The sequence below is a fragment of the Gymnogyps californianus genome, chromosome 13 (assembly GCF_018139145.2).
Source record: "Gymnogyps californianus isolate 813 chromosome 13, ASM1813914v2, whole genome shotgun sequence".
NCBI lineage: Eukaryota > Metazoa > Chordata > Aves > Accipitriformes > Cathartidae > Gymnogyps > Gymnogyps californianus.
The window spans coordinates 24420834-24442297 of record NC_059483.1 but is presented as its reverse complement, the minus strand read 5'-3'; the positions used below and the strand labels follow the sequence as shown (position 1 = coordinate 24442297).

Sequence of the window (21464 nt, the reverse complement as noted above, 5' to 3'; positions counted from 1 at the left end):
CCCTCCTGTATGTCCCAAAGCCTCTGTCTTGCAAAGTCCATTGGAATCTGTAGTTGACAAGTGACCGCCGGGTGAGCGTTCCCTGCCCCACGGCTCTGGATTCAGTTAGTTCCACAAGGCGCTGGGAGACGGGATATACAAGCCTTGGTAGTTTCTGTTAGACAACAGCTTAGCAGTAAAGATGCTATAAGAACAGATATTCTATTTTTCAGGAGAAAGCTACTGTAACAGCTTGTTTGCTTGAGTGACCTGAAAAATTAGGGTCCAATAAAGAGGGGAATAAAATGGGCAAAGACCTGGTATGTCCGTACTGCCCCCCCCCAGCTGCTTTCAAATGTTTCAGTGCAAGACAAACGTGATCATGCTCACAAGAGAGGGCCGTGGCGATAAGTAGCACAGGAATGGAAAGCTACATTCAAAATTGGGCCAAATCACCACCGACTATAAAAACGGTGCACACCAGTAGAGCCTGGGCGTCTGTTCGCATCTGCCTTTTGGGTAGCAAGGACAAGTCAGAAAGTGAGAGGATTAGCTAAGTGCCAGAACCACATTTCTTCCTATTTTTATGTCTTGCTTGAAAAACTAGAAAGGTGGAAATCTGGCAGTGAAAAATATCTAATATTCATACCTAAGTTAAAAGTAACTATCTTTTGGACAGGTTATGTATTTAGGAGAACATAAAGCAACTACTTCAGACATCTAGCTTAGGTACAAAGCTTCCCGTACAGAAGAGAGGTAGCTGCCTCCAGAGAGCCTCTCCAGACTGAATCAGATGCACAGACGGGCAAATATTCCAGTGAGTAAGAAGGTGAGAGGTAACAAAGACGGTACATTCAAGAATCTTATCAAAACTACTGCCCGAAGTCGAGCCACAGATGAATTTCCTGCTTGGAAGGGCTCTGCCTACAGTCACCTATTTTCTCCAAAAGAAAGGTTTTTAAGGTTTTCAGCACTGCCATTTGGCCAGTCAATTCACTACACTACAGCATCGAAACTGCGATGATAGCACAAGTATGAATAGTCCTTCAACAGTTCGCTGGTTTGTAAAAAATAAATAAGGAAAATTGTCCTGAGTACCTCATTCAGAACTTGTTCTGAGCTACGTTTAAATTAGTACAACACGCACAATTAAAACCATTGCTTGCTAGATACTGGTTAAATACATGTTAACTTGGAAATGAAGCAACAAAAGACGAATTAAAAAATAAAAAAGAATGTCTATTCCATTACTAATCACACACGTTTCTGATTTGTTTTCTGTTAGTAATTCTTACAGAACGTGTAAATGAACATATGGTACATCAATGGGCCTTGAGACATAACTAAAGAGAAATGTGATCAATAAAAATTGTAAATGAGATGAGACACATGGAAGTCAAACTTCTATTAATATGTGCAAGGGAGCATTTAAAAATTAACGGTAAGGAAATGTATTAGTACAAATCTGCATCTACAAGTAAGCATAATCTAGAAAACTAGGATTTTTCTGATTGCACATGTGATACTTTGGAAATAAAATGACTGAAATGTTTTTGTTGTAGAAATTTTTATAACCTACACCATTACTAGCAAAGTATATTTAGAAAAAGTGTCAGTCCCTGAGCCAGCAGGTAAGAACCTAGAAGATATTTATATCTCTCCCTATATATTTAAAAATAAAAATTAAAAAAATTAGTTATGCTTTTAGCCATAAACTCATAAGAGTAACAAAACTGCAGCAATCAATCTTGGGAAGAGAAAAGGGAAAAGTAAGTTACGGAGGGATAAACTTCTTCCAGTTTGCTACTTGAATTGCTGACAGGCACTCAGTACCAGTTTAGCAGGTAAAGTTCACGCTGTGTCCTCTAGTTTTCCAGTTGGGCCTAGAAAAGGTAGCGCTTCTAACAGGGTTTCCAGAAATATATATAATGCACAGAATATGGAGTATAGCAGCTAATAGTAAGAAACTATTAGCAATTAGGTTATTTGCGTGCCTGTGCACAAAGGAGAGGAAATTTTGTGTGGTCCAGAGATGAAGAACAGCACAAGCGAGTACCTGTGAGCAAAACTGGACAAAAGATAGCCTGCCATTTTGGTTTGTCTCATCTTTGCTTTAGCTAGAGCGGAGCAAAAAGAAAACGAGGCACAGCTATCTTTGCACACCGCAAAGGAAGACCACTGCTGCGCTATGGAGTACACAGGTTCGGCGCCAAGCGAGTGAAATAAAGGACAATGGGACGACGCCAGAACCGCAGGCCTGCCATTTCTTACCTCGGTGGAAATGACAAACTGCCACAAAAAAACAAAGGCATGGAAAATAGGAAGTCCTGTGAAGTGCCACCGGTTGATATTACCTCGTTTGATGAGCTTATGCCACTTCTCTGAAAAACAATTAGTTTCTACAGAAATTGAAATGCCAATATTCCAGAAAAACAATGTCCTTGGGTCAAAATCAACCTTTCCTTAGATGCCAAACAGTTTAAATATTAACACATGGGAAAATTTTAGGTACACAAATGTGTTGGTTGTTGGAAACTTGAGAAAGCTGCTCGGTATGTCCAGCTTCTTCAGATTTTTTTTCCCCCACTGTGTCCAAGTGTAACTATCTCAAGTGCAAATGGCATCTAGAATGAATGCTTCAGGTCTCTGAAATACAAAACAAAGATATTGAGATGTTAGTGATACAGGAATTATAGTAAATGACAAATTTGCCTTAAAGGGGGAATTAAGTTTTCTTTGGAAAAGTGTGCATAATAGTAAAGGTGAAGCCAGAAAATGGTGGCCACTCACTTCTCTCAGGGCTTTGAGGAGATACTGACAGCGGACTGCAAAAGACTTATTTTTCACGTTACATTCAGATGACCAGGTGTTTTTAGCAAGGGCAATATGTACAAATGAGCAAACAACAGCTGTAATGTTCTAAAGCCATGAAGAACTCCCACATTTAACAAGTCTGGAGCAAAACGACACAGGTTCCAGATGCCGCATTTGGCCATTTTATTAGGAAACTGCATGTGTGAGAAGCAGGAAGGCAGGCTCACCCAGCGGCTGGTTTTGTACAGATGTAAACTTGCTTTAAACACCCTTTGGTCTTGCCTCTACCTGAGGTTACATACACCAGCTACTGTTTCTCCTTTACTGAGGCACTGCAAGTTTACTAAACCAATTTCAGCAGTAGATACCAATCATGTTTATGTATGTGAGCAAATACTCTGGCTGTGCATAGCTATATACAATATATGATCTATAGCTGTATGAGCTAGCACCATCCATTAGGCAGAACTGTGTTTCATGCTCTCATGACAATCTCAGAGAAGTTATATGTGAACTGGTTTCTCATTTAAGACCTAGCTTTCTAACTAGGGATTCCACAATCCTAGTCATAATTAAGCCACAAACCCCTTTGGGCTGACAGTTAATGGAGAGCAGAAGGAATAGTAGAGGAGAAACTCCAACACAAACGCTGTGAAGAGCCCCTTCTTGCCAGCCGGTGCCAGCTAAGCAGTGAGACATTGCACAAAACCGCGGATGTTTCCAGAAGACTTAGCCACATATGTGTGTGAAGGAAGGGGAAAGTAGACAAGGTCCACGGACAGGCGGGAGAAATTTGCAGGGGGATGCATTCTACGTGTTTAAAGAGCTAATGCACAGTAATGTTCAGGAGCCAGTCTGGCACGTTAGTGCTGTCCAGAGCTGAATCGGATTGTACCACACAAAACAGATGTCCTGCAAACTCTGTAACAGCCACAGGGTTCTTCAGAGCACTTCAGTCTTGAGTTCTGCTGCAGAGGAATACAGCAGTCATGTTTGGGAAACACTGCAGAAGCAGCATCTCCTAAAAGCCAGCGAGAGATCGAAAAGGGAGCAGAGCTGGCACTGCTACTGGGGAGAATCAGGAAGGCACCTCATTAGAGAACACGGTACCAGTAGAGAAATAGCAGATGAAATGTGGGTGAGCTCACCCATCCAGTATCCTGGTAAGGCAAGGGGTGTCATACCTATCTTCTGGATATTAGCTGACTTCTCAAAATACCATTATATTAAGGCACTAACTGGCTTGGGATTGGATTGTCAACTCATCTTCCTCTCTACTCAGCGTACATCGGTATGATAAGCAAAAACCGCTTCTCCTCTCTTCCCTCTTAAGTTTTTCTTTCACTATATCAAAAAGAGGCATGGCTGGGATTCTGGTATGCCTTGTCCACTGTTTGAACTTCTTGATGCCTGTTTCAGATTCTTGTCTCTGCCTCTGTTCCTGGCTGTTGTGCATGTTTTTTCCTGTGAAGACAGCTAAAATTCCAGTAATCCTTCATTCAGTTCTCCTCACTTTGCCAGTGCAATTTTGTGGTTAGTATTTCAGTATTGTTTTAATACATACTGCTGAGATGGATGTTCTACCTATAATTCTGATAATATCTCAGATAATCTATGTGCTCTTTGCTGCTAAAATTAAATATTTATTAGTTTATTTGTAGAGACTATGGCCAGAAACTACAATAAAACCAGCTTGTTTCACTGCCAGAATTTCACAGGTTTTGGTTAAAGCAGACGATTCCACCCACACCCTGAAATAAACGAACTTCATTCTTCATCTTCCTAGTAATTTGTTCCACTGATTTCCCCCCATGCTGTTTAGAGTCCTGATAAATTCTAGTCTGGTTTCCATTCTTGTTACAGATTTCTGTTGCGTCATTCATCTTCAGATTGGGGGTTTAAAGGCCTTGTATCTTCTTTTTCATAGAGAAAGGGTTTCGTCTAGAAGTTAACTCAAACCGATAACATTACATGTACGGGCTGTCTGTGTAGTAGCCAGTGGCTTGTCAGGAAAGTCAAGTAATTCCTTCTTCAGCAGGTCTTCTGAACGTGATTTGAGATTTGGAAGATAAAGAGCCAGAGCAATGTTGCCACATACAGACTTAGCAGTGCTATTTTAAAGGCAGATGTTGGACTATAGTGCTTCTTGGGCTACAAGCCTACAATTTAGGTTTATCTCCTCCCAAATCGTTCATCATAGCTATGATGCTGGGAAGATACCCATTTTGACTCCCGCAATTCCTGTATTTATCCTTCTGTATAAGTAAATATCAAACTTTAAAATGCAGGTAGAGCAAACAATATTGTTCTAAATGACCGCGTATATCACGTAAAGCGATAGTACACATCTTTCTGGGCTGAGTATCCCACAAAGCAAAAGCCCTGCAGCTTGGGAGGACAGAAAAGCCACACTATCTGCATAGGAACTGAAGGGCTCCAATGGTGTGTAGTATTAGATGTCGGACTTAATAGCCCTAGTTACCTGGATAAAGATTAAGTCTTCAGTGTTGATAACAGACTGGATGCAGTGCACTGCAAACCTTTCTTAAAAAAAGAAGCATTTGGAGGAAGCAAAACAATATTATTTCCCTTCTTGGCTTAGTCAGCAATGGGGAAAAGGAGTGGCTAAGCCAGAAGGACAACCTTTACACTTCTGACGCATGACACATGCAAGGGGCCCCTGACAAAGTAAGATGCTGCCATCAACTTTTGAACTCTACATTGACAGATATACTGTAATAACTTAGCAGTTCCTAGTAGCTTCTGCTTTTGCAGTAGTCTGAAGTAAACTCATTCATCTGCGAAGGCTAGAGCTGTATAGATAAGCTCGTGGCTATTTTTAAAGCTACGCCCTAGCGTGCACTGCATTCTTGTATGCTATGCCCTACTACCTTATGGCGCAGAGAGACCACACTCACCTCGTACTTAAACTCTTGGTGCTGACTCAGCAACTGGCTTCTGCACTCCAAAGGCAGTGATAAAAATATTCACAACCACTATAATGAATACTAGTCCAGTTGCAAGGTTGTTGAGGAAATCCAGCTTTCCATGTTTTGCAGGGTTGTTAAGGTCATATTTTACTTCAAAGAGAAAGGAAAAAAAGAAGTTTTCATTATATGTATATTTCAAAATCCAGCATAAAAGTCTTCACTACTCATGTAGTTCAAGAATTTCTCTTACAGGGAGCTATTTGCATCAGTCATACTTAAAAGGGAAGTAAGATTCTGCAGTGTCAGTAAAAGTGCTAAGGAGAAGATCTTTAACCACAAGGAGCCTATTAGCTTCCAGTAATTAGCATCTAATCTCTGTGGATGCACATGGGAAGTAACGGATACACAAACATTACTAGAAATCTTCTGAGTTCTTGATCTTTTGAAATCTAGTTTTGCTGCAGACTTTAAGCATTTAAAAACTATTTCAATCTTGAATACATGAAGCTTGAAGCCTTGACAGGATGGAATGAAGTTAAATTTCCTAAAGTTAAAAAGCTACAGGTTCTTTGCAGACAGACAGCCCAATCTCTTTACCAGTGCCAGATTTTTTTTGTACTGGTGCCCTTCCCCAGCTGTACTCCCTGCTTTTGCACCGATTCTGTTTTTAGAAAGCAAGGGCTGTTATATCTGTTAAACAGAGGAAGATTTCAAAGCAGTGTAGCTGCAAGTTCTTTTTACAGACAGCATCAGCTGTGTAAACATTTTCTTTTGTTTCTTGCAGTTGTTCTTTGGTTGAATAGCTAATGGAAGTGAGGGAGGAACACACAAGGGAGATAGTATTAATTTAGTTTAAGCTTTGATTCCAGGCCTTGTGAAAACATATAAATGAGTTACATTGGACTGATAATAGACTTGATGATAAAGTAAAGCATGTGCTTGTCCAGGACAGTAGGAAGTCTCGGGGCGCTTGCCTGGCATCATGTGGAAACTCAAGATTCTCCTCTGTTCTCTTGCAGAAAGGGCTCAGCAACTCAGAACCTCTGCTAAATTTCTTTGATGCTGGTGGAATGAGTGCCGATGAATTCTGGAGCGTGTTTTGAGAATGGGTTTTGTCTATTAAGACTCCTAGTTCTTAAACGCATAGACCACTGGAGCTTGTGTGTGCATGTACAAGACATGTGAGAGGATGTTTATACTGACAAGTTTTTACAGCAACACAAATAAAACTGTGAGCTCCTTCTGATAGGCACATACACAGATGTGTAGCTTACGACTCTACTGCATGCGATGATAAACTTTGTTATTTGCTTTTAACGTAATGACCCACTGCCAGCACTGCAGAACTTAACCACAGAACCAAGACTCGCTTGCTTGTTGAAGCAGTTAAGTAGAAGTGGTGGCAAACACACTCGTGGAGTATTAAAAGCCAGGTTCACTTGGTGTCCCTAATTAGGAAGTCTAATGCTGTTTTGGTTTCAAGGAATTCTGGGCGCCTGTTCAAGTCCTGTTTGCTAAAGCAGTATAGTCAAACATCACATGCCAGTCAAAGCACTGAAGAACAGTGTGGGGGAACTATCTGAGAAGCTTAAGCTACTGCACGTGTGTAGGCATGAAATAATTTAAGTTCAGCAGTACTTAGCCCTGAAAATGAGTTTATACATGTCTGTAAAGCATCTGGATGCTTGCATCCCAACAGTACCTGGAAGGACTCTAGTACTGTCATGTGAATGAAGTGGAATAAATGAAATGGAATAATTAATCCTGAAGTATGGAAGCAAAGTATTTCAGACAGTTGCTTTAAAAAAGAAAAGGCAATAATGGTCTAACGTGTTTTGTGAGTCAAAAGAAATCATGCTCAAAGGGGAACTGACACTTTCAGAGCTGTCCCTTTGTCCAAATAAGGGTCAGAGAAGACAAGTGTTGCTTGTCAGTTTAGGCGGTGCTCTAAATTTTGAAGTAGAATTGCAGTAATCCTATCTTTGTGATTACAGTACTTAAGATGAGGGTGTTGGTGAAAATGGCCTTAAGAATAGTTATTCTTTAAGTATTTTATTATAGTGGGATTAGATTACTATGATTTCGTGCCACTTAAACTATTTCAAGACATTCTTTGCTTTTCTTCCAAAAAGTTAAGATTACCAAATCACTTTCAAGGACAAGTTTGCTGAACATTTTTCAAAACGGTTTTGTGAAAGGCCCTTTTGAAGGAGGAAAAGCTTTTAATCCCATGTGAGAAGTGGTAGGTCTCAAGGAAAGAAACTGGATGGTTGCACAGACTTTTGTTTGGACTTGTGAGAGCTTGTAAGAGGCAGCATTTTGTGGCTGGACAGAAAGGCAAACTGTTCCTGCAGGCCAAAACTACCAAATACACATTGTGAAAAGCAAGTTCTTGCTATGAGGCCTGTATCTTTGTACCTTCAGGCCCTGTTTCCTATCTTCAGTACTTTTGAGCTCAGCATGACAGCATCGCTCCAACGTATAGCATACCGCTATACGCCGAGGGCTTTGTCACCCTCGGTACGCCAAACCCACAGCCAGTGCTGGCTGCAGAGCGCAGGCTGAACTCCTGATGAATCTCACCGTTTTCTAAGTAAGTGGTCTGTGAACTCGACCTCAGCCCATCTTTGGAGTTGGGGCTACTGGGTACTCTCTTTGCTCTCAGTGTGACAAAGGTAAAAATTACAGAGATGGAAGCCACTTTGGCAACATCTGGCAGAAACAAACATTAAAAAGCCATCTCTCAGCATATACTGAGAAATTATTGCCCAACAAAAACCAGGGAACTTGTTTACAGCCTCAAAGCCTGCTTAACAGAAACAACCACCAGGGAGATGCCTTCAACCAAGAAACACCTAAGTGTTTTGCTGATTTTTCCATGACTCTCTTCCCATATCCCCCAGTATCATCAGGCTGCTTTTTCCAGTCCCCTTCTGGAATCTCCTCTGAGCCAGGACCTGGATTTCGCTCTTGTACCAACTCTACCAAATGCAGAGACAGCTGTATTCTCTCTCTTTCGTAAGAAAAAAAAAGCTGCGTCAGCTGCATATCAATATTAGAAGCCTTATGTGTCCTGGTTTCCTAGGAACTTCCTCCTTGAACAGGAAGTTGTGCTAAAAAACGGAACATTGAAAGACTAACAGAGATGCCAAAGGTGGCACCTATAACTTAGTAAATGCCATGTGTGAACTCTGGCTATCACCTTCAAAGCTTTTCATTTACGGTAGACTTAAGATCTGTCATATAGTACCCATTAATTTAAAGGGAAAGACTTGAAAAAAGTTATGAGAATAAATGATCATATATCACTAGCAAAAAAAGTGATCCATAGCTGTTTCCTACCAGCAAAGGCGTCATTTATTTCAGTGAATAATGGGGGTTCAACTGATGCTGAAACCTAAACATTTCCTCTGATTTCCACAGGTATCTTTGATCAACTCTCCAAAGTTACGGTCTGGGGTTTTGGGTGCTGCTAATGAATGTCGCAGGTTTTCAGCAACTTTGCAAAGTGCCACTGGATTCTTTTTGCATTTTGCCTTGCAAAAGCATTGGGGAAAATATCACAGTAGGTTAAAATAGCGAAGAGAAGTACTGAAGCCTTGTTTAAGGTCAAAACAGAAACCTCAGATTTCCAGAAGAGTGCTGTCTCTCCACTCTCTGTGGAGTTTCAACTGGACTTTTTTGGATAATTCATGCTGACTTTGTGATGACACTGTTTTAGAAATGAGCCTGGTTCTATAGCTACTTAGATCAATATTCTGCCTTACAGAATAAGGCAGAGGGTGTAGGACATACGTGTGCTACTAATCCAGCAATACTAACTTAAAATACCTAATTTTTAGTGATAAGTACTGGTTCTTGTGCCTCATAGCATTGTTCCTATTAATACTGAGTAGTGGAACCTCTATTTTTGAGAACAGCAAAGACATTGCATTGAACTTCCAGGAATGCGAAGGTCCGTAATTCAACAATTAAGACAGAAAGGGGAGAGGGGGGGAAGGCAGGGAGCGGGGAACTAATTCTACAGCTGTCTCATTAAACGTGTCCAAAGCACGCACTAACACAACTCCTATTTGAACTCATTCTCTTGAAATGATTTCTAGCATATGTTAAATGTATTACATCACATTTCCTTGGTAGAAAGTAGCAAAGGTTTCCCTAGCGATAAGCAGAATTCAAGACACTATATTTGTAGTCCCAGGATGCTACTCGGACTGTGTTTTCACATTATACATAATTTCAATTTTTTTGACTGAAATCATAATATGTGGATAATAGATGAGGTACGTTCTTATGGTGAAATCTTGCTCCAACTAGCCTATTTTTCTTTTTAGCTTTAATTTCAGTTTACCACAGGTTTGAAAATTAACAATAACAAGTACATTTCTACCGTTCCCCACCTAGAGATTTAGGATGCTTTGAATAATTTCCTAAATTTAAAACTACGGGGGTTTTTTCATTATTGTCAAGCCTTTGCTATCAAACCTTTGATGTGATTGCAGAAACACAAACAAACTGAAGACAATATACCACACCAACATGAAGATGGACATTTCAACTTTCACTTCTGTTTTGGAGTTCTACGTTCACAATATATTCCTATAATACTACATATGATATGACTGATACGGAACAAATACATTTCAGTCATAAGATTAAGTAACAGGTCTTGCCAGAAACAGTATTATGAAACTGGGCAGGCTGCATGATCCTATCTGGCCTAATAATGTTTCTTTTACAGTATTTCATAATTTTCCTTCCTCCTCAGACCTTCTGAAAAGAAAAATATTGATGCTCTGGGCAAATGAGCATGAGGAAGTTGATCAAAATTGAAGATTCCACATAAAGCTGCCCTTACTCCTTTTGTTGCAATATTTCTATGGTCTTAAGAGAAAACTTTAATCAATTCTGATTAAAGGTATCAATTCTGAGGTAAAGACTTTCAAATGTAACAGCTTTTTAAAAATAAAAGGGGAGTCTATATAGCATCTTATAGACCGTCTTATTGGTGGCATCCTATAAGAAAAATACATGTCAATGGTTCTTGCTGTTGCTACATACCAAGGAATATCAGGAGCACTCCCACCATAACTTGCAGCGTGAGCGACAGGCTGATAAGAACGATAAGTGGGATGTAGAAGGAAAAAGAAGGTCCTTGCTCCATCACGGCTTTCAGCTGGGATGCATTGGCCATCAGCAGGGCAATGTCCAACATGCTCTCGGCAGCGCTCTTCTTATTTGCGTAGTGGTTGATATTCATAGGTCCATTCCTTTGAAACCACTGTGACGTTCTGCGCTAAAATTGGGAGAGAGGAAAAAGGTTATTCACATCTCTTAATTGGTGTCGTGAGCGAGAGATAACTTGGCCCATCAACTGATTTCTGTAATCATACTGATAGAGTAATAGCAGTACTGAGACTATCAGTGCATCTTTTTCACTGTTACTACTGTCCTCCTCTCATCAAAGAGAGCAGTAAACAGTGTCTGTACTGGACTTTGGCAGATATACTTTTTCCAGCTTGTAGGATCAGTCTGAACAGTTAGTATGTTTCTACTCTGAGACAAGGAAAGATTGAAAAAGCAGAAAAGTTTGCACTGAGGAAAGTTGGGAGGCAAAAACCGCTGTAAAACAATCAAGCAAACAACGAGTTGTTGCAAATAATTTACTCCTGAAGGCATACTTAAAAATACAAATATTTATTAAATTCACCCTCTGTCATCACACATCTACACAGTTCCTTAATTACTCATGAGTCTTATTTTGAGGATTTATGTAGAAGTTGGCCACTGTATGAGCTTCGCTTGACCTCTTTCCCTGCTGCTTCTTACTCTGCCATGCCACTGTCCAGGTCCATCCATACAGAGTGAACTGTTTTTCTGTTTAAATGTCGTATGATCTGTGGTCACCAAGCACTGCCCAGTTACAAGGAAACTTTTCTTTCCATTTTCGCATCAGCAGTTGTGTTTTGTTTTTTTGTTAAATTCCCCTGCAAACAAACAGGAAAATAAAAACCAACTGCAGGGCAAAATCAGAGCTAGCTAACCCAGCGGGATGAATACAATGAGTTTTTCCTGATGACGACTCATGTGACCCAATTTGGAATTTGACAGCTTGTCTCCCAGGGGTGCCTATTTCTCTGCTGATTAGGTGCAGCTTAGGGTAACTTGGTTAGGCTTAGATGCCTAACTCTGAGACGAAGAAAGAGTAAGTAACCCTCTTTTCTGCAGTCTCTGAACAGGTTAGGAACTTCCTTCTTGCTGCTCTTACTTCTAGACTTTATTTTCAAAAATAATACACAAATATATTAAGAGTAAGCTTATTCTAGCTGACTTCTTTAAACCTGCTTCTTAGAGACCTTTTTACTGCACAAATATGTTCCTGCTTGCCAAAAAATACTGCGAGGAAAGTCTCTCTTTGAAGGTTAGTTCAAATGCAGAAAACGCCCTCCAATTACTCTCTTCAGCAGCACTAATAACTATCAAATTTCCAACTCCAAAGCCAGGTTTGCCACTGTCCAGACTTAAAAGTGTCCTTTTAAATAGGACAGATATTGATGCATTCGGCAAACACACTGCCAGTTTTTCCAGGGCATTCAAATACCAAACTTGACCTATTTTCACCAGACACGTTGTCATCAACCACAGTCTAAATATTTTACTGAGAGAAAAATGTCATGGGGCAGCTGTAGACTTTTTTTCTGCAAAGAGAAGGAAGCCATGTAATTGTAGCTTCATGCAGGCGGCTTCTTTACCGAGACCAAGCTCCCGGGAAGAAAATGGCTCTGAGACGGATACTGACTTCAGTCAGGAAGAACTCGATACTCACTTGGTTTTGTCTATATCCCATAACCTAAAAATGCAATTTGGCTGGGGAATCTGTCCCACATTTGTCACCTTTTCTCTCACCAAGGAGAGTCTCCTCTTCCCACCCCCCTGCCCCATTAAACCACTATAGCGTTTGGATGCTTCAGAAAAAATATTGTAATTCTAGTATACCATCCACCAGAAGCACTAAACCAGGTGTGGATGTTCATTTCCTTATGGAAAGCAGCACGGAATATATGCTGGCAGTATTCAGTTAAAAAATCCAGACTAACATTTTTCACTGTTTATTGTACAGTAAAAAGCCAAACACACACATTTAGCTCTTGGTTACCTGATGCTAGCAGCGTAAGAGGGGATGGGGAACTATACGTGTAATAGTAGAAATCAATTTCTGGGCATGAACTTAAAACACACTCTTCTCAGTAGGCTGTAGAAGTAATACGATCTATTTTGTCACAAGTTCATATCAGAGGAAGTTTTTTCCTATGTCTAGTAGCTAATTAACTCCTTCCTGCCAAAAATACTGACTTCAAAGTATCTATAGGGTCTATGAGGCTGCAGTGTGTAACACAGGCAAAAACTACACAGGTCGCTGTGCCTCAATTCTTAATCCTGATGGAAGGGGACTGCAGTGAAAACATGACGACCAGTTTCTTTGTTTTCACTCGATGTAGGAATGTGATCATGTTTGACATGGCTTTTTTGTTTTTTAACTACCAAAAGAGTAAATAGTCTGGGCTACACCTTCCTTTCAGTTACATTTGTGACTACATGATGTAAGACAGTTTCTACATAAACAACAGAACATGATCTTCTCTTTTTCCTGGGGAAATGTACTGCTGCCCTTTAGGACCTTGCTGTTTGCCAATTTTCTGTACGGTTACGTTGCAGGTGGAAATAGCAGGCTATGGTGTTTGAACTGCGGTGGAAGCAAAGGTTTTGAATCACTTCTGAACTCCAATAAATGGAGACGACTTTTCGAAGTAGGGTGCTGCTAAGGCAAGCTAAGGCAAACTAAGGCAAAACTTCTTATTCCTGGAATGACAGCTCAGCTGTTTACTATGTTTAGATTCTAAAAAATGGCATTTTAGTCTGTTAAGAGGCTTTCAGCTACCACTCCTGAAAGCAGACCAGTTCAGAATCGGAACTAGGCATATGGAGAACTGAAACGTCGGTTCTACCGCACAGAGCTTTTTCTCAGCCTGTGATCTTGCCTTCTGCCAGGAAAAAGGACCTGTAATCATGAAAGCCCCAGAAACAATCATTTCCCATCTCCTGATTGAGAAATGGAGCCTCCCGACTCATGCTGGAAAACCATAAAACAAAAAAAAAAGCAAATTAGCCTTGCCTTCTGGAAGCAAGTTGAAGGCAACTGCCAAAAGTATTGAAACAAGCGCAGTCAGTACTATGGCAGCAGTTTTTAAGACCAGACTACGTGTTACACAGCAATATATAGACAGGCAATGAAAGGAGAGCTGTTGCCTTAACCTCAGGATAATGACAGTCATGTACAACGGAAATTATACGGGAGCTTTGTTATGTGGCTTTATGGTTTCAGGGAGATTCCAAGCACGTAGCAACACACGCAGCCCGCAGCACCGAACGACCCTTACCGTGCTGTTATCACCTGCAGGGCTGCAGACAGGGGAGGTGAAACTTCGGAAGATTTTCTAGGATGCATGTAAAGTAAGGCTTTTCCTGCAGGTGTCACTTGGCAAGAGAACAGTATGTATTCCACGTGACCTGCTTCAGTCTCAACGTAATCAAAACACCTCATTACACACTTTCAATATTCAGATTACCTGGTACAGACAAGCTGATCCCTTCAGCTGGTGTCACCAAATGAGTCTGAGGAAAAACAGCACGTGGGTTCACACGTGTGTGCGTAAGAGCCAGGTGTAGCTGGAACTGCTGTATCTTCCCTTCCCTGTCAGTAACAGCCTGCTCTCAGGTCTCCCGTCGCCCACAAAGCATCAATCCCTGAGCAGAACAACCCGCCGTGCTAGTCTACACACGGGTATAAAAAGGAGAGGAGCGAAAAGCCTCCCCCTCTTGCTCCGCCTGTGACTGGAAGAACCCCCTACGGAAGAGCTTATTTTCACAGTCACACGATGCTGTCCCCACAGACAGCACCGTTCTGCGTCTCCGCACGGCAGCAGCGTCTGTTTGCTTGCCCAGAGCGCTGCAGTTTGCAAGGATAAAGCTAAGATGCTACATCAGAAGCTGGCACTTTTTTGCTTCTGTAAGACCAAACCTTCACACTAGGATTGAATGGTATTGGATACACAGTCTTACTGACAACTCTGTTGGCACAGACTTTGCGGCTGCTTTGCTTCACTCGTCATTTTAACAGTACGCCCAGAAGAACTGAGTCCCTTCGAAATACAGAAAGGATTTATTCATTACATTTATTAAAAAATAAATAAAAGTGGCACTGAGGTAAATGTCCTTAGATGCTGAGTTTCATGAATCACGTCTAAGACCCACCTGGTGATTCAACAGGAAGGAAACAGCACTGAAAAGGGAACCATTTGAAAACAAATAATAAAATATCTGTGCTAAATACAGCAACTTGTTATCGTAAGGATTTCTGCTTCCATTACAGCATTAAATCGCTACTTGTGACAAAATTTATGCGGCTGTTTGTTCAACAGAGTATTTATCAAACACTAGTGACTGCTGAAGTAGTCAAATTAATGTGCTGGAAGTCTGACCAAAAAAACAGGAAAGCCCAAAAGTAAATTTTTTTTTTCTTATCCAACTTGACCTCACTGAGTTTCCCAAAATGGTACCAGTTAGTCTGTCCGGAGAAGACAGGTGGGGTTTTTGACATGCCAGTCATCTGCAATCCACAGAGGAAAAAAACACTAGCTAAAATGATGCCTATTTTGCATTTGTATTTAGGACTTAGTTATATTAGTTTCTGTCACTCTGCCCTATGAATGCAAGAGGAAAGAAATTGTTTGGATTTTGAGTGCGAGTTTTTAGGATTCATTCCTTCTCTTTTGGTATGTTCCTAGGTACTTTACTCAGCTTCTTAAATGTCTTCCACCATACGTATGTTCCCCTAAAGAGATTGTTTTAAGAAAATCTAAAAAAAAGCCAAAAGTCCCACAAAAACCTGCAAAAGACAAATATTGCCTAATCAGTTGGACCTTGAAATTTCCAAGTTAAGAGTCAGACTGTTATGAAGCCTGAATTTACTGTTCTTGTAATGAAGTTAACACGTACTTGCAATAGCACAAGAGTGGTTACTGTTTTCTTCTGAAATCCCACTAGAAAACCAGTATTTTGCAGTTAGCAAGGTGAACTTCCAATTTCCCAAATGAACACTTAGAACCAGAAACTGCAAAGTATAAGCCAGAAGTACAGCGTGAGTTGCTTTAATTTTGATTTGCAACTTGTAATTGCAGCTACTTAATATCAGCTGGGACTGCAGGACCCAGAGCTCACCGTGCCTTGCTTGTCAGGCCCAGTGTCATATCTGGGCTCTGAAAACACACAAATACTTATTTTAGTATTGGTACAGTATTAGCACTGAACACTTTCATGGTATTCTAACTTCAAATCATTATGCGGTAGAATGCCTTTATTAAATACAGGGGACCCACAGTTTTGTACGGGATAATTGGGAAAATAATGCTGATTCTGTATGCTGATTTATGTATTCCAAACAAGTTGTGCTTCTGATTAATAACACCTTCCTTAAGCTGTCAGAAGGTTCTTCGCCTTCAAGTACATTCACTCTGAAATACAGTCTTCATAGTCTTTGGCTTGCTCTAACTCTGCATCCAGTTTTCTTTCTATTTTAGATTAGTGATTACTGCAATTGTACGGCAGCTTTTAGACACTTTTAATAGCCAAAAAGCCTTCATTCGAAATGAGATCGGATCGGACAAGCTTGTCCTCTGGGTTTGTAATGTCATGGAGCAAGCTTCCTTAAATTCTTACGTTTAGGGACAGTCCTAATTTTAAAATAATGGAAACATGCTACGTAATAATGAGGCTGTGCAAATAAAAGGCTGAGTCATACTGATCTTACAGCGGACTGTTCTTTACTGTGTTTTGCAATAGTCTTTCTAATCAAAACTGTTAAAAAGATGCTAAAAAGCCCTTTTGTTTAAAAAGTAATTTTCTAAGTTTTTTAAGTATTCACCTTTAAGAAAAACACTGCACGGCAAACTTTTCCAGATCTTTTAGTGGTAATTTCATGTTCCAGAAAAATTCCAGTTATATCAAAAAAGAGAAAGGATCAGACATAAAAGGAATAATACAGGACTAAAACAGAACACAATTTCAGAACTTTTATTTTTTTCTAAGATCAACCCTGCAGTTGAACTAGTAACTTTATACAATTATTTAATAATCCTCAGAGATGTGGAATTTCTGTCCACATCTCCATCACCTACGTACTGCAAATGTGATGGGCCATATGTGGCCGCTCTGAAATCAGACCTCCCCTCTGTCTCGGAGATCTTGCTGATCTAAAAAAATAGGGAAAATATTCTACAAAGAAAAGAAATATTCTTCCAATAAAAATATTTTAAGCTATATCAGTTATGTAATGGATGATTAGATCCTTTGTACACCTCCTCAGAAGATACTATTTCTTTTCCCTCAATAAAACATTAGATCACTTGTTCAGCTTAGCACTGACTCAGAGAGAAAACCCCTACATCTGGACTGAATCATCGGTTACATTTCCTGTAGGAATTTCATTTTGCTGGTGGTGGGGAATCTGTCCATCCAAGTACCAACCTAGCGTAACATTAACTAGCTTGTGAGACTTCTGCAATCACAGCTTGAGACAGTACAGTTGCAGGCAATTTAAAAAAGGGAAAAACTCAGCCTGTGTTCATACTTCATAGACAGCATCAATCTTCTAGCATCTTTAAAAGCCTATACTTAAGAAGAGCCTCCTTCTATACGGACAGACAGAAAATGTAAGTATGACTACGTTAAGAAGAAAAAAACCATGCTGATTCCTGAGAGCTAAAAAGTTAGTATGAAAAAAAAGGGAAAAGTACAGTCATGTTAGTTCAGGGCGGAGCACAGTTTTCCTAAAGCTATACTGGTTCCAGGACCAAGTTAGAATATTTTCACTCATTAAATGACTTAAAAATAATCAGCACACCTGATGACTAACTTTGTGAAATGAAGTAATAACTTAAACTTGTTCGTATAGCTATTTAAATAGAAGCTTTCTCCTGTACAATTCTTTTTCTGTCTTGCACTACTACTGCTCATTGCACTGATTTGGTCTCATAATACTGTTTCTCACAACTGGGCTGCCTATTTCGTGTTGTTAAAGCACTGTTAGTTTATTCTAGCTATGTAAAAAACAAGCAAACAAAAACCTATCACCAATAGTTTTAATATTTGGAGTATATCAAATACTCCCAATTCAAGTTGACATAAGTAATGCTTTAGAACATTCCATTTCATTCTATATGCAGTAAAATTATTTCAAGGTCCTACAAATTTGAAATTTGTTACTTGCAGTATGATGCCAAGAAACTGCCATGTCCCAAAATTACTTATGAATTAATAGAAGCCAACTATTCCAGAGCTGTTCTTTTCTACTATCCAATTCTTGTTCACCTTTTTTCATAGTTCTTCTTTAACTTTTTCAACTAGCATTTCCTGTTATCTTGGAAACATTAAACTAGGTTTTACAACATGGTGAATCTAGACTGTTTCAATATGGACCATGAACAGGGAAAGCAAATAGAGGAAGATGAAAAAACAGTTACTGTCTGCATTTGTACGAAGGGATCCTTTGCAGAAGCGGCCAGACACTTCTGCCAAGTGTAATTATTCACATTAGTCAGTGAGGTGTGCCAGGCCAACCCAGTATTAGAAGCAAGGAATTTCTTGCTCCTAAAAGCTTGATAGCTGCTAAAAAACTTTATCCAAATTAATGATGGAGTTAAAATAAACCACATTAAACCACTGTGTGACCACTCATTCAGAAGTACAGTGGGCTTACCTAGTCTTTTTTTAGTTCGTGTGCTTTGAATGCTTTGAAGGTAAGACAACTACATCTGCATTTGACGTCAGCTCTTCTGTAAGAGAAGGTAGCAGTCTATTGCTGAAGACGTGCAAGAGAATCTATTTTGAGGAGAGGGCAGACGCTAGGATGGGCAGTAGGCAAACCAGGGTGGTCCAAGCTGCCGATGCCTGCGAGCATTCCTAAAAGCAGGTATTTATGCACTTTTGACTCCAATACTGAAGATTCAGGCACCTGCAGATTTGTGGTCTCTCCAGGTTTAGTTGGCTGCTGAGTTGGGGAGTTCTTTTGTTTGTGTGAATTGTGAACTTGGTCAGATTTTTTAAGGTATCTCCTATTCACAGATCGGTTTTTAAGAAATCTGTCCCCATCTGTTTTATCTCGCATATACTTCTTTTTTTATCTTTTTTTTGTGAGAAAATGAAAAAAAGTGTCTGCAAACTTCTCTGAAGTGCTACTGTATACATGTAATACAATATAATAGTACATCTCGCTGCTTATTTTTTATATGACACTCACATAGAACTTGCAGTTTCTATGGGAAAGATGTAACAAAATGATGATTGCTTGCAACTGAAGATGAAGTAAAACAGGAAAGTTGCAGAAAAATTCTTGGAGCAGACCAAGTTTAAAAAAATAAATCCCCATGACTAGTACTTGTGATGCAATCACAACTCTACGTTAATAAAAAAAAGAAAATTGCTGAGAAGCCAGTGGCTTAAAGGAAACCCCTCAGGCCACCAGTTTGACCTGCGTATCCCAGCCTTGATTCTCTTTAGGGACTTTCCAGGATTTATTAAAACCAGACATTTTTTTTCTTGATGATATTCATGACTACAAGGGTTTGTCAGGAAGGGAGGGAGGAAGGACAGATCTGCTACTCAATCAGTCCAGTCTGTCTGTAACCAGAAAGTTTTACCAGTGACGTACAAGGTGGTTTAGTACAACTGTTTCTATGTGGCAGAGTCTTAGGTTGGAATAAGAGCTGCTTTTTAGAGTTTAGTCCTTTCCAAAACAACATAAAGGATGCTCTTTTACCAGTCTGGCTTTTCAGATAAGTGGCATGCTTGGAAAACATCCTTTATGCGTAAACAGAATATGGGATGAAATGCTTTCCAGTGAAGATCTCCGGTCATGTTTTGACTACATGGAGTAGTAAAAAGCTGGGTATTTCTCTTCTTGTTTTTATTTGGATTACTGTATGGAAGAAAAACCATACTGGCCCAACCCTTTAAGTAATTCCCTCTACTTTTGTGCTCACTTATCTCCTGTGTAGACATCCCTGAGTAACTTTTCCATCCTCTCCCAAGTCATCCGGGTGGAAAAACCCTCCCAGGTTCAGAGCGGTGCCGGTGTGCTCCGAGCAGAGATTTTTGGGTAGGGAGGACATCTGATGACCTTTCAGCTGATGTGTGTAGGAACTAAGGGATCATCGTGCTAAGGAATAAAAAGGATTTTCTTTTCAGTCCTCCGTTGGCACTTTTCTGTCTTTGAAGTGAGACAAAATGGGATGCTTGCAGCGGCACCCCTACAAAAAGGTGCTGAATTAATGGAAGACGTGTAAAGAAACATAATAATCGAGAAGTACCGATCACAGGACCGCGGCAGCAGCCAGCACACCATCCCCTTCCCGGAGTTTCTTCCCGCCCCGGCTCAGCGGGAGGGCTCCGCGGGGGCACCTGCAACTGCCGCTGCCGGAGATGGGCTCCGGGCCGGCCCCGGCCCCCCCCCCGCGCCTGCCTCACCGCTGCTGTGAGACCCGCCGCTTCCCGCTTCCCGGCCCGCTTCCCGGCCCGCTCCGCCGCCTCCTCACGCCCCGCTCCCGCCCGCCATGTCCGGGCGCCGCGGCAGCCGAGCCCGCTCCCGCCCTCCGCCGCCCCCTCCCCTCCCCGCAGCCGGCGGGAAGCGCCCCCGGCCCCTACCCGCTCGGCGGCCGCCGGCTCCGCGCCCTCCGCCAGCCCGTTGAGCTCGTGGGTCTCGCCGCCGGAGTCCATCGCGGCGCAGGGCAGACCTCGGCCCCAGCCCCGGCTGCCCGCGGGGAGCCCTTTGGTCCCGGCTGGGCCCGGCTCGGCGGGTCAGGGGCGGGAAGGGCCGCTGGCCGCTGAGAAGAAAGTTCCCAGCGAGGCGGCGATTGCGGGAGCTGGCGCGGCGGGCGCTCCCGCTCCCGTCCCTCCCTCTCCTCACACACGCCGCCCCGGGGGCTGTCTTTCCAGCCCGCCCCGGGGAAGTCCCCCGCCTGGCAGAGGCAGCCCGCCGTCCCCGCCGGTGGAGGTTTCCGTGCGGGACGGAGACCCGGCGGGCGGCCCGCCGGGGCCCAGCGCCCGCCCTGCGGCAGCGGCCTCTTGCCCGCCAGCGTTCGGGGCTGGGGTGAGGTTCCTTCAGCTCCTGCTGGGTTTGGGGCTGAGCGGGGCCTGGGGACCCGAGCGGCTGTCTCGCACGGTCAGCGTGGTTTTAAGACCAAAAAGCTTGGGTTTAAGACCAAATTTCCAATGTTGGCCAAGAATCAGTTTGTGCTGTTCTGGGGAGGAGTATAGGTAATTGGTACCACATGCAAACGTTTCATTTTAGAAAAATATCTATCTGGACAAAATTGAAGGCTAGGGTTGTATTTTAAGAGCACTCTCATCAGTGTTTTTACGTTTTCAGTTTCATTATCCTTTTTTTTTTTTCTCCCTAGACTTATTTTCCCACCTGTACCACGGCGAAGGACGCACATAAAAACAATTAACATACAGGTTTGATGGTGATGGAACATCAGAGGAACACTAGGATGCATAGAAACAACACAACTGGCAACGAGAGCAGTAAAGTAAGCCTAAAGTATGAAACAAAGCAAAATAATTTACATTAGATTTTAAAATGTTATTGTTACCAGCAAACCTTCCGCTACTTAAATTTAACAGTGT

The 21464-nt window shown here is 41.5% G+C and overlaps 1 protein-coding gene across 1 annotated transcript; it reads right to left on the bottom strand.

Moving 5' to 3' along the window:
• Positions 1-331: 331 nt before the first annotated feature.
• NINJ1 (ninjurin 1) lies at positions 332-20559 on the bottom strand. Its single transcript, XM_050904987.1, has 4 exons — positions 20481-20559; positions 10785-11019; positions 5712-5873; positions 332-2625 (listed from the first exon to the last, which is right to left on the bottom strand). Exons 1-3 carry the CDS (start codon positions 20550-20552, stop codon positions 5719-5721), a joined length of 462 nt encoding a protein of 153 aa, XP_050760944.1. The 5' UTR covers positions 20553-20559; the 3' UTR covers positions 332-2625; positions 5712-5718.
• Positions 20560-21464: the final 905 nt, after the last annotated feature.